This window comes from Myxine glutinosa, chromosome 1 (genome assembly GCF_964187855.1).
Source record: "Myxine glutinosa chromosome 1, kmMyxGlut1.1, whole genome shotgun sequence".
In the NCBI taxonomy this organism is placed as follows: domain Eukaryota; kingdom Metazoa; phylum Chordata; class Myxini; order Myxiniformes; family Myxinidae; genus Myxine; species Myxine glutinosa.
In genome coordinates, this window is record NC_136261.1 from 149,095,950 (window position 1) to 149,117,509 (window position 21,560).

The following is a 21,560-nucleotide window of genomic DNA, read 5'->3' on the forward strand; positions in this document are numbered from 1 at the left end:
AAAACCTTAACGAGGAAAATCCAATTTGGTCTCTAGATTTAAAAAAACAAAAAAAAACACTTCAGGCGCTCACGTGGCCATGTTCTGTTGAGAGGAGCCTTTCAAGGGGAAAAAGGAAAAGAAAAAATCAAACACAAAGTTAAGGACATGCATGTACTTGGGCCTAAAGACCATAGTCCAACAAAAGCACATGCCGGATCCTAGCCCACAGTGCTACAGGTCTTTCAATGTGTGTTGTTGTTACCCTTGGATGCATCGTAAACTAGAACGGCACTCGGTAGGGCACATACCTCCGCCAGGCTGAACAGTTTGTTTTGTATCCCAAAGATAGGCCGAATCTGGATCTTCACCAAAATCTAATCATTTCGTCCTTGTCACATACACTATGTCTCTGCCAAATTTCGTCCGAATCCGTCCACAACTTTTTGAGATATTTTGTTCACAAAGAAACAAACAGACAGGGGTGAAAATATAACCTCCATCCACCTTCGGTGGTGGAGGAAACAATGAACGAAAGACAAGGTATTGAAGTGGCGATGAAGGCTTGCGCCACATCAGCTGCAGACGTCGCCGCCAATGGGACGGCCTCCGGCCACCGTGTGGTGCGGTCCACCATGGTGAGGAGGTGGGTGAACCCCCGCGAGGGGGGCAGAGGTCCCACCAAGTCGACGTGCACGTGGTCGAACCGACGCTCGGGCACCGCAAACGGGGCCAACGGGGCCTGGGTGTGGCGGTGGACCTTTGCACGCTGGCACGCGAGGCACGTCCTGGGCCAGTCGCGGACGTCCTTCCGGAGGCCATGCCAGACGAACTTCGCCGCGACAAGCTTCTGGGATGCCTTCGTGCCCGGGTGGGACAGGCCGTGGATGGCGTCGAAAACTGGGCGCCGCCAGCCAGCGGGCACGATGGGGCGAGGCCGGCCGAGGGAGACGTCGCACAGGAGGGCCGCGCCCGCTGCGTCGAACGGCACCTCGGTGATGCGGAGGGCCGTGACGGCGGTCCACAAGGCCTGGACGCCGGGGTCGGCGGTCTGGTCCTCCACCATCCGGAGGCTGAACGTATAGTCGTATAGTCGACGCGTGCATGACGGACCGGGAAAGGCAATCCGCCACCGGGTTGTCTTTACCCACCACGTGACGGATGTCCGTCGTGTACTCGGACATGGCAGAGAGGTAACGCTGCTGCCATGCCGACCATGGCTCGGCGACCTTGGCCATCGCGAACACAAGGGGCTTGTGGTCGACGAAAGCCGTGAACGGGCGGCCCTCCAGCAGATGGCGGAAGTGTCGGACCGCCAGGTGGAGCCCGAGCAGCTTGCGGTCGAAGGTGCTATAGCGGCGTTTGTGCGGGCGAAGCTGCCGGCTAAAAAACGCCAGCGGTTGCCAAGCACCACGCACCCACTGCTCGTGCACCGCGCCCACCGCGTAGTCCGACGCGTCGGTGGTGAGGGCGATCGGCGCATCGGGCACCGGGTGCGCCAGCATGGTGGCGTCGGCCAGGGCCAGCTTTCCGCCCACAAACGCCGCGGCCATCGGCTCCGACCAGGCGATGTCACCTTTGCCCGGCTTGCCCCGGAGGGCCTCGTGCAAGGGGCGGAGGAGCTGGGCGACGTGGGGCACGAAGCGGTGGTAAAAATTTACCATACCCAGGAACTCCTGGAACCCCTTGATCGTGCGGGGCCACGGGAAATCCCTGACCGCCTCCACCTTGGCCGGTAAAGGGACGGCCCCGTGCCTGGTGATGCGGTGCCCCAAGAAGTCGATGGTGGCGACGCCGAAACGGCACTTGGCGGGGTTGATGATTAGGCCATGCTGGCCCAGGCATTCGAAAAGTGTGCGGAGGTGGAGCAGGTGCTCCTCCCGGGACGTGCTCGCGACTAGGATGTCGTCCAGGTAGACAAAGAGGAAAGGTGAGTCGCGCAAGATGCTATCCATAAGCCGTTGGAACGCCTGGGCCGCATTCTTCAACCCGAAAGGCATTCTCAGGAACTCAAAGAGACTGAAAGGGGTGATGACGGCCGTCTTCGGGACATCGTCCGGTTGGACGGGGACCTGGTGGTAGCCCCGGATGAGGTCCACCTTGGAAAACACGGTCGTGTTTGCCAACCTGGCGGAAAAGTCCTGGATATGCGGGACCGGGTAGCGGTCAGGGGTGGTGGCATCATTGAGCCGGCGGTAGTCCCCGCTCGGCCGCCATCCTCCGCCGGGCTTCGGCACAATGTGCAGAGGAGAAGCCCAAGCGCTGTTGGAGCGCCGTACGATCTCCAGCGTGGCGAACTCCGCTTTCGCCACGGCGAGCTTCGTGGGTTCGAGTCGGCGTGCCCGGGCATAGACCGGCGGCCCGACCGTGGGGATATGGTGCTCCACCCCGTGTTTAACGGCCACCGCTGAGAAGGTGGGCTGCGTGAGGCCCGGGAAACTGGCGAGGAGGCGGGTAAAGTCGTCCGCTGCCGGAAGCGTGCAAACTAACTCGCCGAGAGGGAACCTTCCAGCAAGCCGCTTGGCAAGCCGCTCGGTGAGCCGCTCAGTGAGCCGCTCAGCGAGCCGCTCAGCGAACAAGCGAGCGAGCTGAAGGTTTCGGCCTGGACGAGCCGTCTGCGCTTCACGTCGACCAACAGCCCATTCACGCATAGGAAGTCCGCACCGAGCAGTGCCATTGGCACGCTGGCGGTCACGAACGACCATTGAAAGCGCTGCCCTCCGAACCGCAGTGAGAGGCAATGCTTCCCGAATGTGCGGATGGGTGTACCGTTGGCGGCAAGCAAAGCGGGGCCTCGGCCTGCGGTTTGCTTGTCGGACGTGGAGGCGGGGATGACGCTGACCTGCGCTCCTGTGTCGCAAAGAAAACGGCGCCCGGACAAGGTGTCCGTGATGAACAGGAGGCTGCTGGAATGGCCGACGGTCAGGGCCGCTAATGAGCGCCGGCCCGGTCGTTTCCCGACCTGTCAAAAGAGCACGACGGGCGACACGTTTTAGCCTTGCGGCCGAACCTGGCGTGGTAGTAGCACCAGGTTTGCGGCGGCGGTGGCCACGGCGGCCGTGGTGTTGGCGGCGGCGGTAGTGGGCGGGGCGCAGCAGCGGCCACGGGGGAAGCCGGGGGTGCTGTAGCCTCTGCCCCGGGATCCACTACGGCAGCACCCTACACCGACCTTGTGTCGCAGGCCGCAAAAAACTTGTCGGCCTCTTCGGCCAGGGCGCGGGGTTCCTTTATCTTGGAACCGGCCAGCGCGAGGCGTACCTGTGCGGGTAGCTGGCGTAGGAAAAGCGCCCGGAATAAGAAATCCGGGGGCTGGTCACCAAGCAGCGACAGCATAAAATCCATCCGGACGGATGGTCGTGTGTCGCCGAGTTCGGGAAGGTCCAGGAGGCGGTCGGCCCGTTCGATCTCCGTGAGCCCGAACGTGGCGAGCAGGAGACGTTTGAGTGCCTCGTACTTGCGGTCGCCCGGCGGGCGCCGAAGGATGGACACGACTCGGGTGGCAGTGCCGGGCCCGAGGGCGGCGACCACGTGGTAGTACCGGGTCTCGTCCACCGTTATGCCTCGGAGCTGAAATTGAGCTTCGGCCTGGACGAACCAAACGTCAGCTTGTGCCTCCCAAAACTCCGGGAGTTTATCTGCGACGGCGTTGGTGGCCATGGCGCGTTCGGTGGTCAGCAACGGCTGAACCAATCGGGGTCACCAGTGTGGTGCTGCGCACACACGACTCGATTGCCAGAGAGGTTGGCCACAACGCGTTGGTATAACAAAGAGTCTTTATTCAAAGCTCGTACTTCAGCACTGAGCGGGCTCGAGCTTAGAGCCGCAAATATATGTCCCGAGGCCACGCCTAGTCCCCGGGCGTGGCCGATCGGTCGAAAGGCGGGGCATGTGCTTTCGTTCCCCGCCTGGACGCTCGCGCCACCCACTGGTGCGCGGAATTATTGCCCCTTGCGCCTGCCACAGTCTTCTTCTTCTTTTGAGTTTTACGGCGTTTTCAGAGCCAGGAGGATCTATACACGCCACGCGCCTCAACATATTAACTGTGTTGAAAAGAAAATACAGGGTCCGGCTGGGTGGTGTGACGATTTTCAGAAAACTTGTACACAGTTATTTTTAGTCGAATTTCAATTTTTATTTTTTTTAAAGACTACATATATAATGCCTTTTAATACACTGTAACAAAGACATTTTAAAAATGTAATTCATGTTTGAATTGGGTATAACAATGCAAGTGGGGGGGTCTAGCGCATGCGTGATGGCTGTTGGTTAATCGTTGTTAGGTGCCATTTCAGTAGCCATGGAGCTGTGGACGATTGAACATCGCGTCTTTGTTGTTGAGACGTTTATTCAAACGGGTAGTTCGGTGGTGCTTACACAGCGCAGATTTCGTACTCACTTCAATGTTGGTCGACGTGACGCCGTTCCGTCTCGAAACACAATATTGAAGTGGGTAAAAAACTTCAGGACAACTGGATCTGTGAGGCCGGGAGCAGCTCGGGGAGGTGATCGAACCGTTAGGACCCCGGAAAACATCGAAAGGGTTCGACAAGCTGTGGAGGCCAGCCCTCGTCGGTCAGCGGTACGGCACGCTCGCGCTCTACGGATGTCAGACAGATCAGTTCGTCGATCAGTTCGTCGTCGAATTTTGCACTTGGACCTTCATTATCACGCGTACAAAATCATGGTGGTTCAAGAACTGCAGCAAAATGATTTCGTACGGCAGTTTACGTTCGCAGAAAGAATGCTGGAACTGCTGAGGGATGCTGCGGTGCTGAGAAATGCTGGAACTTTTCCGCGTGTCTGCAAGAATGCTTGGACAAGAACGGCCGCCATTTAGATGATGTCATTTTTCAAACATGAATTACATTTTTAAAATGTCTTTGTTACAGTGTATTACATGGCATTATATATGTAGTCTTTAAAAAAAAAAAATTGAAATTCGACTAAAAATAACTTTGTACGAGTTTTCTGAAAATCGTCACACCTCCCAGCCGGACCCTGTATATTGGAAAGGAGGCCTATGGGGATATCCATTAAACTATGTAGGTCTCCCACACGCTTTCACAAAGTTTTGGACCGCCTTTCACAACCGGGGATGCTTCAGGTTTAAATGACCAAAAATGACGGGCAGGTCAGACCAACCGACCTCCCCCCCCTCCTCGCTAACGATTTTAAATAGGAGCAACATGGTCCGTTGTATTGGCGGCATACTGGTACCAGAAATAAGTGGGATAAATCTTCGGGTTCCCTGCAGGCGTCGCAAGTCCCGGAAGGGTGACACCCTATCACGTGAAGATACGAATTAAGGCGACAGTGCCCACGTCTAAGCCTGGAAAGAGCCACCCTGGTCTCTGCGGGACAGCTGGGGTAGCCGAAAAAGGGGGGGGGGGTCACGACTGGATTCACCCTTTAACAGAACCTACCCTTCCTGGTGATGTCCCACTTGGATTGCCATTTTTTGACGATCATGTCCCTGACCACATTCACAACTTCAGATGGACCCAAAGGAATTTGGGTGACACATTCGGATGTGAGCGCACCCTTGGCTACAACATCGCAGGCCTCGTTCTCTCCGATGCCCACATGAGCGGGGATCCAGCACCACATGAGCGGGGATCCAGCACCACATGAGCGGGGATCCAGCACCACATGAGCGGGGATCCAGCACCACATGAGCGGGGATCCAGCACCACATGAGCGGGGATCCAGCACCACATGAGCGGGGATCCAGCACCACATGAGTGGGGATCCAGCACCACGAGTGGGGATCCAGCACCACGAGTGGGGATCCAGCACAACATGAGCGGGCATCCAGCACAACATGAGCGGGGATCCAGCACCACATGAGCGGGGATCCAGCACCACATGAGCGGGGATCCAGCACCACATGAGCGGGGATCCAGCACCACATGAGTGGGGATCCAGCACCACGAGTGGGGATCCAGCACAACATGAGCGGGCATCCAGCACCGCATGAGTGGGGATCCAGCACAACATGAGCGGGGATCCAGCACCACATGAGCGGGGATCCAGCACCACATGAGCGGGGATCCAGCACCACATGAGCGGGGATCCAGCACCACATGAGCGGGCATCCAGCACCGCATGAGCAGGGATCCAGCACAACATGAGCGGGGATCCAGCACAACATGAGCGGGGATCCAGCACTACATGAGCAGGGATCCAGCACCATATGAGCGGGGATCCAGCACCACATGAGCGGGGATCCAGCACCACATGAGCGGGGATGCAGTACAGATGGACCACAGATCCTCTCCAACTAGCAATGTTTATCAGGTGCAGTACTTCGAGCACCAGGTCAAATCTGCATCCCTCATGTCATATATCTCCCCTCCGGACCGGTCCCTCTGGATACCAGTATTGTCGAGTAGGTTATACTAAAAGACATTTAAGTGGTTGTCAGACTACGAAAGGTGTGGTGATGCTCACGAAGTTGGTTGTTGCCTTTGTTCCTCAGTGATCCATGAAGGGGACGAGTTGGCCACAACGCACCTGCTGGTGGCGCTTGTACAAAGGTTCGAGGTCGAGATTCATCTGCCGCCCGGGGTGTCTGTCCGAGCGATCCTCATCGGCGTAATAAGCACATCATGTGTAGTCACAGCAGTCACAGCAGTCACAATGAGCGTGATCGTGCTCCTCCCACACTGGTGTAAAAGGGGTGTTCTGTGGGACCTCCTGTGTGTGTTGCATTCCACAGGAAAACGAGGTAGAACGACGGACCGAGACATGGGAGCAGCTTACCCCGAAAGAGTAAGCACCTGTAGGGAGCTCACGAGCACTTATGTATATATGTATGTATGTATGTATCATAAGACCGTAATTGTAATAGATGAAGGTATAAAATCGCGTCATTTAACGCACACCTTTTTGTCCAACAGACATGATCACCTTCCTTCAGGTATGTTCGGGAGCACGCATTGCGAATGTTTTTCTCCCCTTTGACGTCATGATACCTATACCACGTGGTTGTTTTTTGAAATGGCGATTATTAACATTCAGGATGACTTTGTCTCCTAGAAACAGATGTAATCGATTTACTTTTTGAACGAGCACCGGACAAGGTACAACATTTAACAGAGGTGAGTGTGCAGGTGGCGTGCAATCAAAGTGGAACACAAGGTTGTGGTGTGTGTGTGTGTGTGTGTGTGTGTGTGTGTGTGTGTGTGTGTGTGTGTGTGTGTGTGTGTGTGTGTGTGTGTGTATGGATGGATGGATGGATGGATGGATGTGTGTGTATATATTGTTATGTCGGTGGGGTAGTGATGACTTTAGACCAGGTAGATTTGTATAGGTAGCCTGCTCCGATTGTCATGTAGGAACCACTATGTAATAAGTACCTGTTTAGCCCGGATGTCAGATAAGTGTATATCTGTCCCGTCACGAGGGGGCAGGGCATGTTAACCAGCTTAGGGAATAAGGATAAATTATGGTTTAAATGACCATAGTCCAACAGAACTCCGCTGCCCGTCTGCTCACCCATTCCCGGACCCGTGACCACATCACCCCCGTCCTTTACAAGCTTCACTGGCTCCCCATCCCCCAGAGAATCCAGTACAAAATCCTCCTCTTGACCTACAAAGCCCTCCATAACCTGGCCCCATCCTACCTGGCTGACTTCCTCTCCAGACACACTCCCACCCGCAACCTCCGCTCTGCTGGTACCAACCTCCTGACCCCCCCCCCCCCCCCCCCATCCGGACCAAATTCAGATCCTGGGGGGACAGGGCCTTCTCCATCGCTGCTCCCACCCTCTGGAACTCACTACCTCACACCATCAGAGACTCCTCCTCACTCACCACATTCAAAACATCACTCAAGACCCACCTGTTCAACACTGCATTCAACATTTAACCCACAGCATTTAACCCCTGACTATCTCTTCTCCTTCTCCTTCCTTTTGCTTTGATTATTTACCTATTGATTTTTGTCTTTTTGCACTTGTTTTTTGTACTCTGTCAAAGCGTCTTTGGGCTTCTTGAAAAGCGCTATATAAAATAAATGTATTATTATTATTATTATTATTATCCCTTGTACGTCATACCCTTGGTGATTTATCCTTTACCTCTTTTGGCACCGCACCATAGACACTAGTAGGAATCGCCCAATAGTTGCAACTAAATAACAATAAAACCAACTGGAAGCCACTTCTGAGCACTGCCGATGGGACGACAACCAGCTACATCACCAGGAAGGTCGAGCAGGCCGAAGACATGCCCCAAGGAGCCGTGATTGGCCAGGGCGGAGTAAGAAGGCACTCGCTGATTGGTGAAGAGAAGGACGAGCAAGAAGCAACAGGCTGATTGGCAAGGTACGACCGACGACGTCAGAAGGCGGACTGCACGCTGATTGGTGGGGAGCTGGGCCGGTGGTGTTGGCCTGCGCTGATTGGAGGAGAAGTGCCGATGACGTCAGAGCCAGGACATAAAAACCACGTCTGACCGGCATTTTGGACTCTTTGGCCTTTTTCTCCCTCTTCTGTTTCTCGTGCTGGATGTGGAAAGAGACGGTTGGGCGCTGACGATTCTCCCTCTTGGCTCTTCCCCATTTTGCTCTTGCCCCTTCTTGTTCTCCTGCCTTCTTGTTCTCCTGATCCTTTTGGCCTGCTCGCGTTCTGGGTGACAGTGGACGTCTGTGCGCTGGCGATTCTACTCTCCTGTGTTGACATCCTGGACCTCGGACATTGCAAGCGGTTGTGTGCCGGCATAATGTCCTCGTTCCCCTGTTCATCTGGCGTCTGGGTTTGAGAGCTGCAGTTTACGGGAGAGGTGGTGCGTGGACGAGTGTACAAGTGCTGCAACACGAAAGGGCGCAACGAGGCCTGGTTCCCACCAGTGATCGGATACAAGTACACACACACCCCCATTATTTTCCAGGTTATTCTTCCCTTGCCTGTGTTCAGGTCTGGTGTGGGGGACGTCTCATTTAGAAAGTTAGTTTACCGTCACGTTTTCTTGGTATCAGCTTCCATTTAAATAAACCTGTTTCTTTTTGTACATTTAAACCCATTTTTTTTAGTTTATTTTTCACAGGTTCAGGAACGGTCGGTGATCGCAACAGTCAAGACCCTTCGGTTTTCCCTTCCCTTTTTTCCCCCGTGTATAAAAATCCGCATTTGAACTGAACGCTTCGGAGTACGCTCGATTGCCTTCCATGACTCTCCCGGTGTTATCTGAGAGCAGTCACACGACAATATTGTCGTGTGGATGGCTCTATTAAGACAGAGCACCCACGGATGACTGATCAAGCTTACTTTGAGGCGACGATCAAATACGGATTTCACTCGACAAGCACGGGAGGAAAAGAAAAGAAGAAGAAGTGGGAGCTTTACCTGACGTGATCCGCCCGCAGTCTTCAAACCTGCAAAGTATTTAAACTCACACCGAAAACGGAATGAGAATGTACAAAAGTAATATTTATTAAACAGAACCCGAAACAATGGAAGCGCCGGTAAATAAATGTCCTAAGTTGGGATCCCACACACCTCACTTCAAAAACAAGCACAAGGGAGAATTTACGAAAGGAACCGTTGTGTTCTGTGGTGCGGCTTAGCTCTGTCTGGCTGCAGTGTCAGGGATCGTCAGGGATATCAAGCTCCGAGCGCAGTCGCCCGACGCGGCTCCAGTTGACAGGAACAAAGGCCCTGACGTGCCCCCGTTCACCAGGCCTCGATCAGGCCTCTTGCGCCAAGCGAGCGAGCGGGCGTGCAACCTGCCTCCACAGCCGTGCAATGTCCTCCCGGATTTGGCACGGTCACAGCGATGCATCCAACGTTCGGGTCAGAAAGGAGAGAGGGTCGAGGGTGAAGGAAGGCATGAAGGGCAGGAGGTCGGAGCAGAAGAATTGTGAGGGCAAGAACGAAGGAGGTCCAGGCACCAACGTCTATCTCAATGAACAGGGATGAGAGAGAGAGAAAATGTCGGTCTCCTTTTCTTTTTATCAACCCCTCTTGACGTCATCGCTATTCCTCTGCCAATCCCTACCGGCCAACATTACAGGCTCAATTTCCCACCAATGGCCGTGTCACGTCTCTCTCATGCCATCCATCCGTGGCCAATCAGTTCGTCGCTTCCCTTGCTCTTACTTCACCACTCAGCGAGCTGCTTCTTGCTTTTGCCTTGACCAATCACGCAAGGTCGGCGTGGCTATTGCCTGGCTTGCTCGATGTGCGTTGCTATGCCAGCTGGTGATGTGGCTGGCTGTGACTGCATCGGCAGTGCTCCGAACTGTCTTCCGGTGGGTTTTATGGTTATTGTGGCGGAGGGGAGATTTAAGTAGTGTTTGTGTGGTGCAACTAATGGGCCGAACTAATGTCTATGGTGCGTTGCCATATGGGACAAAGGAATGATCACAGAGGGAACGACGTATAAAGTAGTAGTTAACATAATCCCCATAACTACTTAACATGCCCCATTCCTTGTAATGGGGATGAAGATACACTTAATCCGACATATGGGCTAGACAGGTCCTCTACGTATTTACATCGAGATGGTTCTTGTTACCCACGATCATTGGAGCACCCACCTATGCAGATCTACCTAAATCTATATATCCCCATACCCCACCGACATAACAATATGTATGTATGGATGTATGTATGTGTGTGTATATATGTATGTATGTATGTGTGTGTATGTATGGATGTATGTATGTATGTGTGTGTATATATGTATGTATGTGTGTGTATATATGCATGTATGTTTGTGTGTGTGTATATATAAAAATATATATATATATTGTTATTAATTTTGGGGTAGAGTAATATATAGATTCAGGTAGCTCTGTGTAGGTATCATGCTCCGATTATCGTGATAGGGAACCCCACATGTAATAAGTTTGTTTCGGCGGTTTGTTCGCATAAGTGTATCTTTGTGATCATACAAGGATGATCCTTGTGCTAACTCGAGTAGGGATTATGTTAATTCCCCTGTTCGTGAGACCTGGTGATTTATCCATTGTCCCATATGGCACCACACATAAACACTAGTGAGGAATCCCACCATTAAAAGCACCACACATAACAAATAATAATAATGGAAACCCAACCAGAAGCCAGTTAGTTTGGGCACTGCCGTGAACCACACTGTGGGGAAATACACCGAGGAGCAAGCAGGCCAAAATCCACGCCCTGGGGAACAGGGATTGGCCGGAGCATAGCAAGAAGCAACTTGCTGAGTGGTGAAGTAAGAGCAAGGAAGCGACGTACTGATTGGCCACCGACCGGTGGGATTGGGAGGAGAGCGCGAAGCGCTCGGCCAATGGTGAGGGACTGACGCCAGAAGAACATTCTAGAGGTCGAGAGGCGACGGACTGATTGGTAGGGAGGACCGGAGATGTCAGACCACGAGCGATAAAAGAACTGGCTGGCCGGAATTTTGCCCTTCTCCCTCTGGTTCTGGATCCCTTCGCGCCCGGACGTCCTTCTCCTCACCTTGGACTCTCTTCCCTTCTCTCTCTATTGCCCCTTATGCCTTCCTCCACCATTGACTCTCTCCTCTTGGTTCCGGACATCGCGAGCGATTGCGCGTGGACGAGGGCGGCTTGCTGCTGGAACACCACAAGGCCGGGGTGAGCGGGATGCCCGGTGAGGCCTATTAGCGTGCAAACGTCGGATTGAGGCCTACTTCCCACCAACACCGGAGCCACATCTGGAGTGCGCGCTCAGACAGGACGATCGCTGCCAAGGCGCCAATCGAGCTGAGTGCACGATAACTTACACATTTATTTTCATTCCTTTTATTATCCCTTCGTCCGTGTGTAAGTCTGGTGTGTGGGATCCCAAATAAGATTTTAGTTTCATCGTCGCGTTTCTCTTGTCCAGGCATTCCGTTAAAATCTTTTCATTATTTTCCCCTGTGCATTTTACATCGGTTTTCGCTTCAGTTAATTTCCACAGGTTTGAAGGCTGCCCTCAGGATCCATGAGGTAAGTGAGTTTCAGCATCCTCACCCTCCTCCTCCTTACCCTCCTCCTTACCCTCCTCCCTCCCCACGTGTATGAACTCTGCCATATTTGTACTGAACGCCTTCGGAGTTAAAGCTTGCTTGGCTAATCTGTTTCCTGGTAAAGATTTTAATCACCAGGAACACAACAATATGTATGTGTGTGTATATATGTATGTACATATGTATGTACACTACACGGCTAAAAGTATGTGGACACCCAAACATCGCACCCATATGTGCTCGTCGAACATCTCATTCCAAAATCATGGGCATTAATATGGAGTTGGTCCCCCCCCCCCCCCCCCCCCCCTTTGCTGTTAAAACAGCCTTCACTCTTCTGGGAAAGCTTTCCACTGGATGTTGGAACATTACTGCGGGGATTTGCTTCCATTCTGCCACAAGAGCATTAGTGAGGTCGGGCACTGAATTTGGGCGATTAGGCCTGGCTCACAGTCAGCGTTCCAATTCATCCCAAAGGTGTTCGATGGAGTTGAGGTCAGGGCTCTGTGCAGGCCAGTCAAGTTCTTCCACACCGATCTCGACAAACCATTTCTGTATGGACTTCGCTTTGTGCACGGGGGCATCATCATGCTGAAACAGGAAAGGGCCTTCCCCAAACTGTTGCCACAAAGTTGGAAGCACACAATCGTCTAGAATGTCATTGCATGCTGTAGTGTTAAGATTTCATTTCACTGGAACTATTTCCCTTCACTGGGCCTAGCCCGAACCATGAAAAACAGCCCCAGACCATTATTCCTCCTCCACCAAACTTTACAATTGGCACTATGCATTCGGGCAGGTAGTGTTCTCCTGGCATCTGCCAAACCCAGATTTGTCTGTCGGACTGCCAGATGGTGAAGTGTGATTCATCACTCCAGAGAGCACGTTTCCACTGCTCCAGATTCCAATGGCGACGAGCTTTACACCACTCCAGCCAATGCTTGGCATTGCGCATAGTGATCTTAGGCTTGTGTGTGGCTGCTCGGCCATGGAAACCCATTTCATGAAGATCCCAACGAACAGTTGTTGTGCTGACGTTGCTTCCAGAGGCAGTTTGGATCTCGGCAGTGAGTGTTGCAACCGTGGTCAGACGATTTGTATCCGCTACATGCTTCAGCACTCACTAGTCCCGTTCTGCGAGTTTGTGTGGCCTACCATTTCGTGGCTGAGCTGTTGCTGCTCCTAGACATTTCCACTTCACAATAACAGCACTTACAGTTGACTGGGGCAGCTCTAGCAGGGCAGAAATTTGATGAACTGACTTGTTGGGAAGGTGGCATCCTATGACGGTGCCACATTGAAAGTCACTGAGCTCTTCAGTACAGCCCATTCTACTGCCAATGTTTGTCTATGGAGATTGCATGGCTGTGTGCTTGATTATATATACCTGTCAGCAATGGGTGTGATGGAAACAGCCAAATCCACTAATTAGAAGGGGTGTCCGCATACTTTTGGCCATGTAGTGTATGTATGTGTGTATATATGTATGTATGTATGTATGTATGTGTGTGTGTGTGTGTGTATGTGTATGTGTATGTGTATGTATATATATATATATATATATATATATATATATATATATATATATATATATATATATATATATATATACACATATATATGTATGTATGTGTGTGTGTATATATGTATGTATGTGTGTGTGTATATATGTATGTATGTGTGTGTGTATATATGTATGTATGTATGTGTGTGTATATATGTATGTATGTATGTGTGTGTATATATGTATGTATGTATGTGTGTGTATATATGTGTGTATGTATGTGTGTGTATATATGTATGTATGTATGTTTGTGTATATATGTGTGTATGTGTGTGTATATATGTATGTATGTATGTGTGTGTATATATGTATGTATGTATGTGTGTGTATATATGTGTGTATGTGTGTGTATATATGTATGTATGTATGTTTGTGTATATATGTGTGTATGTGTGTGTATATATGTATGTATGTATGTTTGTGTATATATGTGTGTATGTGTGTATATATGTATGTATGTGTGTGTATATATGTATGTATGTATGTGTGTGTATATATGTATGTATGTATGTTTGTGTATATATGTGTGTGTATATATGTATGTATGTGTGTGTATATATGTATGTATGTATGTGTGAACATGCATGTATCTGTACACACAGTCACTGCTACCTTGAGCTGCCTATTCTAGAGTACTGAGATTAATGGGTCGAAACTGCAGGATATGATGTAATGGTTCACACTGATGAGCCATTCAGTTTTACAAGATGGACGTTTAAGCGTCATGTGCTGCACTCAACCAGGCAAATCACATGCTAGAACGAAGCTGTGTTAAGGCAAAATCCCTCTATTGTGTCAAGGATTGAAAAATACTTTGAAAAATCCGGTGTTTTGCTAACCAAGGCAGAAGGAGCTATTTTTCCAGGCTGCTATCCAAGTGGCCTAACCCTGAACCCAAGCGAGCGGAAACGTACAGCAAGGCGAGAGCGCGTCTCCTCCCTTGCTTCTCAGTGCTTCTGTTCACCGCAGGCACTTTTGAAGTTTGCAAACAAGCATCTCAAGAACCTGTTCCTCAGCGTGGACAACTTGGCACAGGTAATGTGGACGTGCACTGCTTGTCGGACCATTTACCCCCACAAATTGCATTTAAACCAACAACCACTTTAGGTTCTGTGCAGAAACACTTTCACAAAGTTGTGTTTCGTGGTTTCTGGAATTTGTTTTTCCTTTCATTGTTCAGTTTTTACCTGTTTTTCGTCCATATCTTATGGACGTGTGTTCGGACCACACCGAGAGGTGTGTTTGGACCTCCGCACTGAAACATGTAAAATTGTCGTCACCTTCATGTAATAGATGATTTTTAGTTAAATTGTTGTTTAAGAGTTGCAAAAGTACTAATTCACTGCTAGTTTGTGATATTAATTAAAATGGAATGATTTCAAGCATATTTTATAAATTTCTGAGTTTGTTGAATGCTTTTTGTGAAATGAAAAGAAACTTTAAAAAAAAAAAATTCATATTTTATACACTAGCAACAGTACCCGCCCTATGGGCGGGGCGTCAATTGGGAGGCCCAAATGAAAAGGCAAAATATCAGAAATTGAATGCTTTTTTATTTTAAACGATTCATATTAACATCCGTTAAATCATATCACACGCAAATCATCAAAATCTAAACAGTATTTGTAGAATTTCAATAAAAGCCACATCACTGTTCATATCGGTAAATATTATTCTATCGTGTTTGGAAAAACTGGATAATTGGAAAATTGGGGAAAAAAAATGGAAAAATAATACGGTAAAGCGCGGCGTTACGCGCGCTGCTTGTGAGCAAGGAGGAAGCGGACAAGCGGTAACATACAAACGTCTTTATTGTAAGACTACACTGTAACACTGAACTCCTCCGGGCTGGTCGCCCGGTGTATATCATGAGGCCACGCCTACCCCTCGGGCGTGGCCACCGCCCACTTGGTGCGTGGAATGATGTCACCACGCCAGTGGGCTTTTGTGTCCGCCACACGCGCCCCCCCAGAATTCCCGCGCACCTGGAGGGCCAGTTTGTGGGGCAGTCGAATGACCCGGCCGAAGCGCCCCCTGGCGATCGGCGGCGTCCGGGGTGCAGGGATACCAGGTGGGATGCCCCTGGCTGCCCCTGGGATGGGTGCAGGACCGGGGGGCGCCGTGGCGGCGGGGCTGGGTGGTGCCGGGGGTCCGCCCGCAGGAGGGCGGCCCCAACGTGGGGGTCGGGCCACTGGCGGTGGATGGTCCACATCGAGGTGGGCCGGCTTGAGGCGGTCTACCGAAACGCGGTCAGGAGTACCGCCGATGTCCAGGGTGAAGTGCTTCGCCCCGGTCTCCAGCACGCGGAAAGGCCCGTCGTACGGGGGCCGCAGTGGTGTCCGATGGGCATCGTGGCGGACGAAGACGTACTCCGCCGTGCGAAGCTCCGGGGCGACGTGCGTCGGTGGGTGCCCGTGGCATGCCGTTGGCACCGGGGCGAACCTCTGGGCGGTCTCTTCCAGAGCGGAGCGCTGCTGTGCCGCGGACCATGGTGCCGTGGAGTCGGGGAGGAACTCGCCCGGCACCCGCAGCGGTTGCCCGAAGACCAACTCCACCGCGGATGCGCGCAGGTCCTCCTTGGGCGCCGTCCGGAGGCCCAGCAGGACCCAGGGGAGCCTGTCGACCCAGCCGCCGTCGCGGAGGGTGGCCCGGAGCGCGGCCTTCAATGAGCGGTGAAATCGCTCACACAGGCCGTTAGCCTGGGGGTGGTAGGCCGTGGTTCGGTGCAGCCGGACCCCGAGCCCCTGCGCAACCGCCCCCCAGAGCTCCGAGGTGAACTGGGGGCCGCGGTCGGATGAGATGTCTGAGGGGGCGCCGAACCGGGCGACCCAGGTGGCGATGAAAGCCTGCGCGACATCGGCCGCCGTTGTCGACGCCAAGGGCACGGCCTCCGGCCACCGGGTGGTGCGGTCCACCATGGTGAGGACGTGGGTGAAACCCCGCGAGGGGGGCAGAGGTCCCACCAGGTCCACGTGGACGTGGTCAAACCGGCGTTCCGGCACCGTGAACGGGGCCAACGGGGCCTGGGTGTGCCGGTGCACCTTGGCGCGCTGGCACGCGAGGCATGTCCTGGCCCAGCCGCGGACGGCCTTCCGGAGGCCATGCCAGACGAACTTGTCGGCGATCAGCCTTTGGGAGGCCCTCGCGCCCGGGTGGGACAGGCCGTGGATGGCGTCAAACACCTGGCGCTGCCAGCCCGCGGGCACAATGGGGCGAGGACGCCCGAGGGAGACGTCGCACAAGAGGGCCGCGCCCGCGCCGTCGAACGGCACCTCGGTGACGCGGAGGCCCGTGACGGCGGTCCGCAAGGCCTGGACGTCGGGGTCAGCGGCCTGGTCCGCTGCCATCCGGGCATAGTCGATGCCGAGGTGGACTGCGTGGGCGACGGCCCGGGAAAGGCAATCCGCAACCGGGTTGTCCTTCCCCGCGACGTGCTGGATGTCCGTCGTGTACTCGGACACGGCCGAGAGGTGACGCTGCTGCCGGGCCGACCACGGCTCGGTGACCTTGCCCATCGCGAAGATCAGTGGCTTGTGGTCGACGAAGGCAGTGAACGCCCGGCCCTCGAGCAGATGGCGGAAGTGCCTGACCGCCAAGTGAAGTCCGAGCAACTCGCGGTCGAAGGTACTGTAACGGCGTTCGGGCGGGCGAAGCTGCCGGCTAAAGAACGCCAGCGGTTGCCAAGCTCCACGCACCCATTGCTCGTGCACCGCGCCCACCGCGTAGTCCGAGGCATCGGTGGTGAGGGCGATCGGTGCATCGGGCGCCGGGTGCGCGAGCATGGTGGCGTTAGCCAAGGCGAGCTTCGCGCCCGTGAACGCCGTGTCCATCTGCTCGGTCCAGGTAACGTCGCCTTTGCCCGGCTTACCTCGGAGAGCTTCGTGCAGGGGGCGCAGGAGCTGGGCGATACGGGGCAGGAACCGATGGTAAAAGTTCACCATGCCCAGGAACTCCTGCAGCCCTCTGATCGTGCGGGGGCGCGGAAACCCCTTCACCGCCTCCACCTTGGCCGGCAGGGGGACGGCTCCGTGCCTGGTGACACAGTGCCCCAGAAAATCGATTGTGGCGGCGCCGAACCGGCACTTTGCGGGGTTCACAATCAGGCCATGCTGGCCCAGGCGTTCGAAGAGCGTGCGGAGGTGGCGTAGGTGCTCTTCGCGGGACGCGCTGGCGACGAGGATATCGTCCAGGTAGACGTAGACAAAATCCAAGTCGCGCAGGACGCTGTCCATCAGTCGCTGGAACGCCTGAGCCGCATTCTTCAGACCGAAGGGCATGCGCAGGAACTCGAAGAGTCCGAATGGCGTGATGACCGCCGTCTTCGGGACGTCCTCCGGCCTGACGGGGACCTGATGGTAGCCGCGTATGAGGTCCACCTTCGAGAAGAAGGACCTGCCCGCCAAACGGGCGGAAAAGTCCTGAATGTGGGGGACGGGGTAGCGGTCGGGAGTCGTGGCGTCATTGAGACGGCGATAGTCCCCGCACGGTCGCCATCCCCCGCCGGGCTTCGGCACGATGTGCAGCGGCGACGCCCAAGCGCTCTCTGAGCGCCGAACGATGCCGAGTCGCTCCAGGGTAGCGAACTCCGCTTTTGCCACCGCCAGCTTCGTCGGCTCGAGGCGGCGTGCCCGGGCGTAGACCGGTGGCCCGACGGTGGGGATGTGATGGGCCACCCCGTGCTTGACGGCCCCCGCCGAGAAGGTGGGCCACGTGAGGGCCGGGAAGCCGGCGAGGAGGCGGGTGAATGCGTCCGCTGCCGGAAGCGTACAGACCAACGTGGCCGGAACCGAATCGTTCGGCAAGCCGCTTGGCAAGCCGCTCGTTGAGCTGGGCAACGCACATGCGAGCGAGCTGAACGTCTCGGCCTGGACAAGCCGTCTGCGCTTGACGTCGACCAGGAGCCCATTAGCGCACAGGAAGTCCGCGCCAAGCAGTGCCATGGGCACGTCGGCGGTGACGAACGTCCATCGGAAAACCTGCCCTCCAAACCGCAGAGAGAGGCAGCGTTTTCCGTACGTACGGATGGGCGTCCCGTTCGCGGCAAGCAGCGCGGGGCCCCCACCCGCGGCGTGCTTGTCTGACGTGCCGGCGGGAATGACACTCACCTGTGCTCCCGTGTCGCACAGGTAACGGCGCCCGGAGAAGGTGTCCGTTATGAACAGCAGGCTGCTCGAACGGCCGGCGCTCATCGCCACAATTGAGCGCCGGCCCGGGCGTTTCCCGACCCGTTGAAGGAGCACGGCGGATGACACCGCCGAGCTTCGTGGCCGAACTTGGCGTGGAACCAGCACCAGGTGGTGGAGCTGGAGGAGCGCGGCTGGCTCCGCCAGGCCGGTGGAGTCGACGGGTTTCCCCGCGGTGGCGGTTTTCGCCGCGGCGGTGGGCGGGGCGTGGCGGCGTTCACGAGGTGCGTATCAGCATGCTGCTGAACCACAGCGTGCTGTAGAAGATGATGCTGTGGAACATCAGCGTGCTGTAGAAGATGATGCTGTGGAACATCAGCGTGCTGTAGAAGATGATGCTGTGGAACATCAGCGTGCTGTAGAAGATGATGCTGTGGAACATCAGCGTCGAAGGCCGTGACGGCCACGCCAACGCTCGCCCGCGTGTCCGAAGCGGCGAAGTACTTGTCCGCCTCGGCCGCCAATGCTCGGGGTTCCGTTAGCCCGGTCCCGGCCAACGCGAGGCGAACCTGCGCTGGAAGTTGGCGACGGAAAAGCGCCCGGAATAGCGAACCGGGGGCTTCGTCGCCCAACAGTGACAGCATATGGTCCATTCGGACCGACGGGCGCGTCTCACCGAGCTCGGGGAGATCCAGGAGGCGATCGGCCCGTGCGTCGTCCGTGAGGCCGAACGTGGCTAGGAGTAGCCGCTTGAGTGCCTCGTACTTGTGGCCGTCCGGTGGGTGGCGAAGGACGGACACAACTCGAGCGGCCGTGCCGGGCCCGAGGGAGGCGACGACATGGCAGTAGCGCAGGTCGTCGTTGGTGAGGCGCCGAAGCTGAAATTGGGCTTCGGCTTGAACGAACCAGACTTCGGCCTGGGCCTCCCAAAATTCGGGAAGTTTAATCGCCATTGCCTTGTCGTTGGCCATTGCAATGGCGTCGTGTTCGGAAGGATCGCTACGGCAGATCCAACGTCGAGGGTCACCAGTAAAGCGCGGCGTTACGCGCGCTGCTTGTGAGCAAGGAGGAAGCGGACAAGCGGTAACATACAAACGTCTTTATTGTAAGACTACACTGTAACACTGAACTCCTCCGGGCTGGTCGCCCGGTGTATATCATGAGGCCACGCCTACCCCTCGGGCGTGGCCACCGCCCACTTGGTGCGTGGAATGATGTCACCACGCCAGTGGGCTTTTGTGTCCGCCACAACGGCCTATTTTACTCCAGGGGGTCCCAGGATTACCCACCCAAAATATCGTTGCGATCGGTTCAGCCATTTTGCGGTACCTGGGAACAGACAGACAGACATTTGGTGAATTATAGTAAGATGGGTGTCCAACTGCATGGCCCAAGTATAGTTACGAGACATGCAAAAAACAGCCATAATCAGACATCTACAAGTGATGTCTCTTTTTTTTAAAAATTAACAATTCAAAGTTTCTTTTATTCTTTTATTCGTTTTCGAATCAATTTTATTAGTCGTGATGCCATCAACTATTGCATACCCAGATATGGTATAATGTTGAGCCCCCTCTGCCATATCCTCCATACAGGCCTCTTCCCTTTTCTCTCTTTACTCGTATCTCTTCCAAGACTTTTTTCCATTCTGTCCACATTCCTCCCACACTCTCCTGTCCTCATTCTCTCTCGTCTCATCTTTCTATCACTTCATTTTCTCCATTTTAATCTTCTTGCTTTAGCTCAACATGCCTACGTAATAAGTAGATGGCCCCGATTAATTTAATTACCATCAGAATGAACTCCCCATTTAAACATAAGGGTGTTCTGAGCTGCTCGCTAACATGAATGATTGAAAGAATAAACGAGGGAATGACGAACATGCAAAAATAAACATCGATAAACAACTTACACGATGCCGTAAAGCCAATATTATTCACAATTGTACTTGACATAAGAATGTTTGTTAAACTAGACGTTTGAATGGCAGAGGTGGATCCAATTATTATGGGACATTCGAAATGACGTATGAATGCTAATGAGCTCTTTCACGCATGCGCTGTTTGTACGTTTTCATTGACGTCGAAACGAAGTGGGGCAACACGTGTAAATCAAATCGCCATTTGAACATAATTTTCAGCATTTAAACGAGAGTGGCAATTTCAAAATGGTTAACATTAATTGGTTTGTTCCTTGATGCAAATCGCACTCATAGGAATATGGAAATAACTGTGAGTGAGAGGTGTGAAGTTCCTATCATTTCCTGTTTGAACAAGTGAGTGGCGGCAGTGGATATATAAAACACATGTGCTCACACACACGCACACAGACACACACGTATACATGCTCACACATACACAGTATGATCTGCATGTCAAATTTCATTTATTCACATTAACGAAAAAAACACTTTCTCAATCACACGCTGCGTTGCTGACACACACACACACACACACACACACACACACACACACACACACACACACACACACACACACACACACACACACACACACACATATGAATGCATGCACACATACACATACACACGTTCATACTCAAGTGTGAACACATACACATGCACACACCCACACACAAACACACGTACATACACACTTGTGCACATACACACACACACACACACACACACACACACACACACACACACACACACACACACACACACACACACACACACCATCGTCTTTTCAATTGCAAACGTCCATTCACTGGCAGCGATCCGTCGGGCATTTTGGTAGAATTCCCGTCTTTGATCCTTCGGCTTGCACCAATCCACGTTGTCAGCATTTTGCAGTACGGAAAGCTGAAAGGTCTCCATGTTTTAGGCAAACTGAAAAAGTTCTCCAACTCTCTCGTTGTGCAGAGGCACAGCCCTTTTTCTCAGGTACTTTTCCAAGTATGTTCTGCTTC

At 53.5% G+C, this 21,560-nt stretch overlaps 2 protein-coding genes across 3 annotated transcripts in view; one reads left to right on the forward strand and one right to left on the reverse strand.

Annotated features, from left to right (window-relative positions):
- SMPD2 (sphingomyelin phosphodiesterase 2) overlaps nucleotides 1-21,560 on the reverse strand; it is a 612,478-nt gene that overhangs the window by 224,335 nt on the left and 366,583 nt on the right. The window lies entirely within an intron of this gene.
- LOC137429580 (gamma-parvin) overlaps nucleotides 1-21,560 on the forward strand; it is a 74,145-nt gene that overhangs the window by 47,710 nt on the left and 4,875 nt on the right. The window contains exons 6-10 of the mRNA XM_068119603.2: nucleotides 6,458-6,573; nucleotides 6,698-6,750; nucleotides 6,879-6,898; nucleotides 7,018-7,079; nucleotides 14,476-14,541. Coding sequence (XP_067975704.1) covers nucleotides 6,458-6,573; nucleotides 6,698-6,750; nucleotides 6,879-6,898; nucleotides 7,018-7,079; nucleotides 14,476-14,541 — 317 coding nt within the window. The remainder of the gene's footprint in view (nucleotides 1-6,457; nucleotides 6,574-6,697; nucleotides 6,751-6,878; nucleotides 6,899-7,017; nucleotides 7,080-14,475; nucleotides 14,542-21,560) is intronic.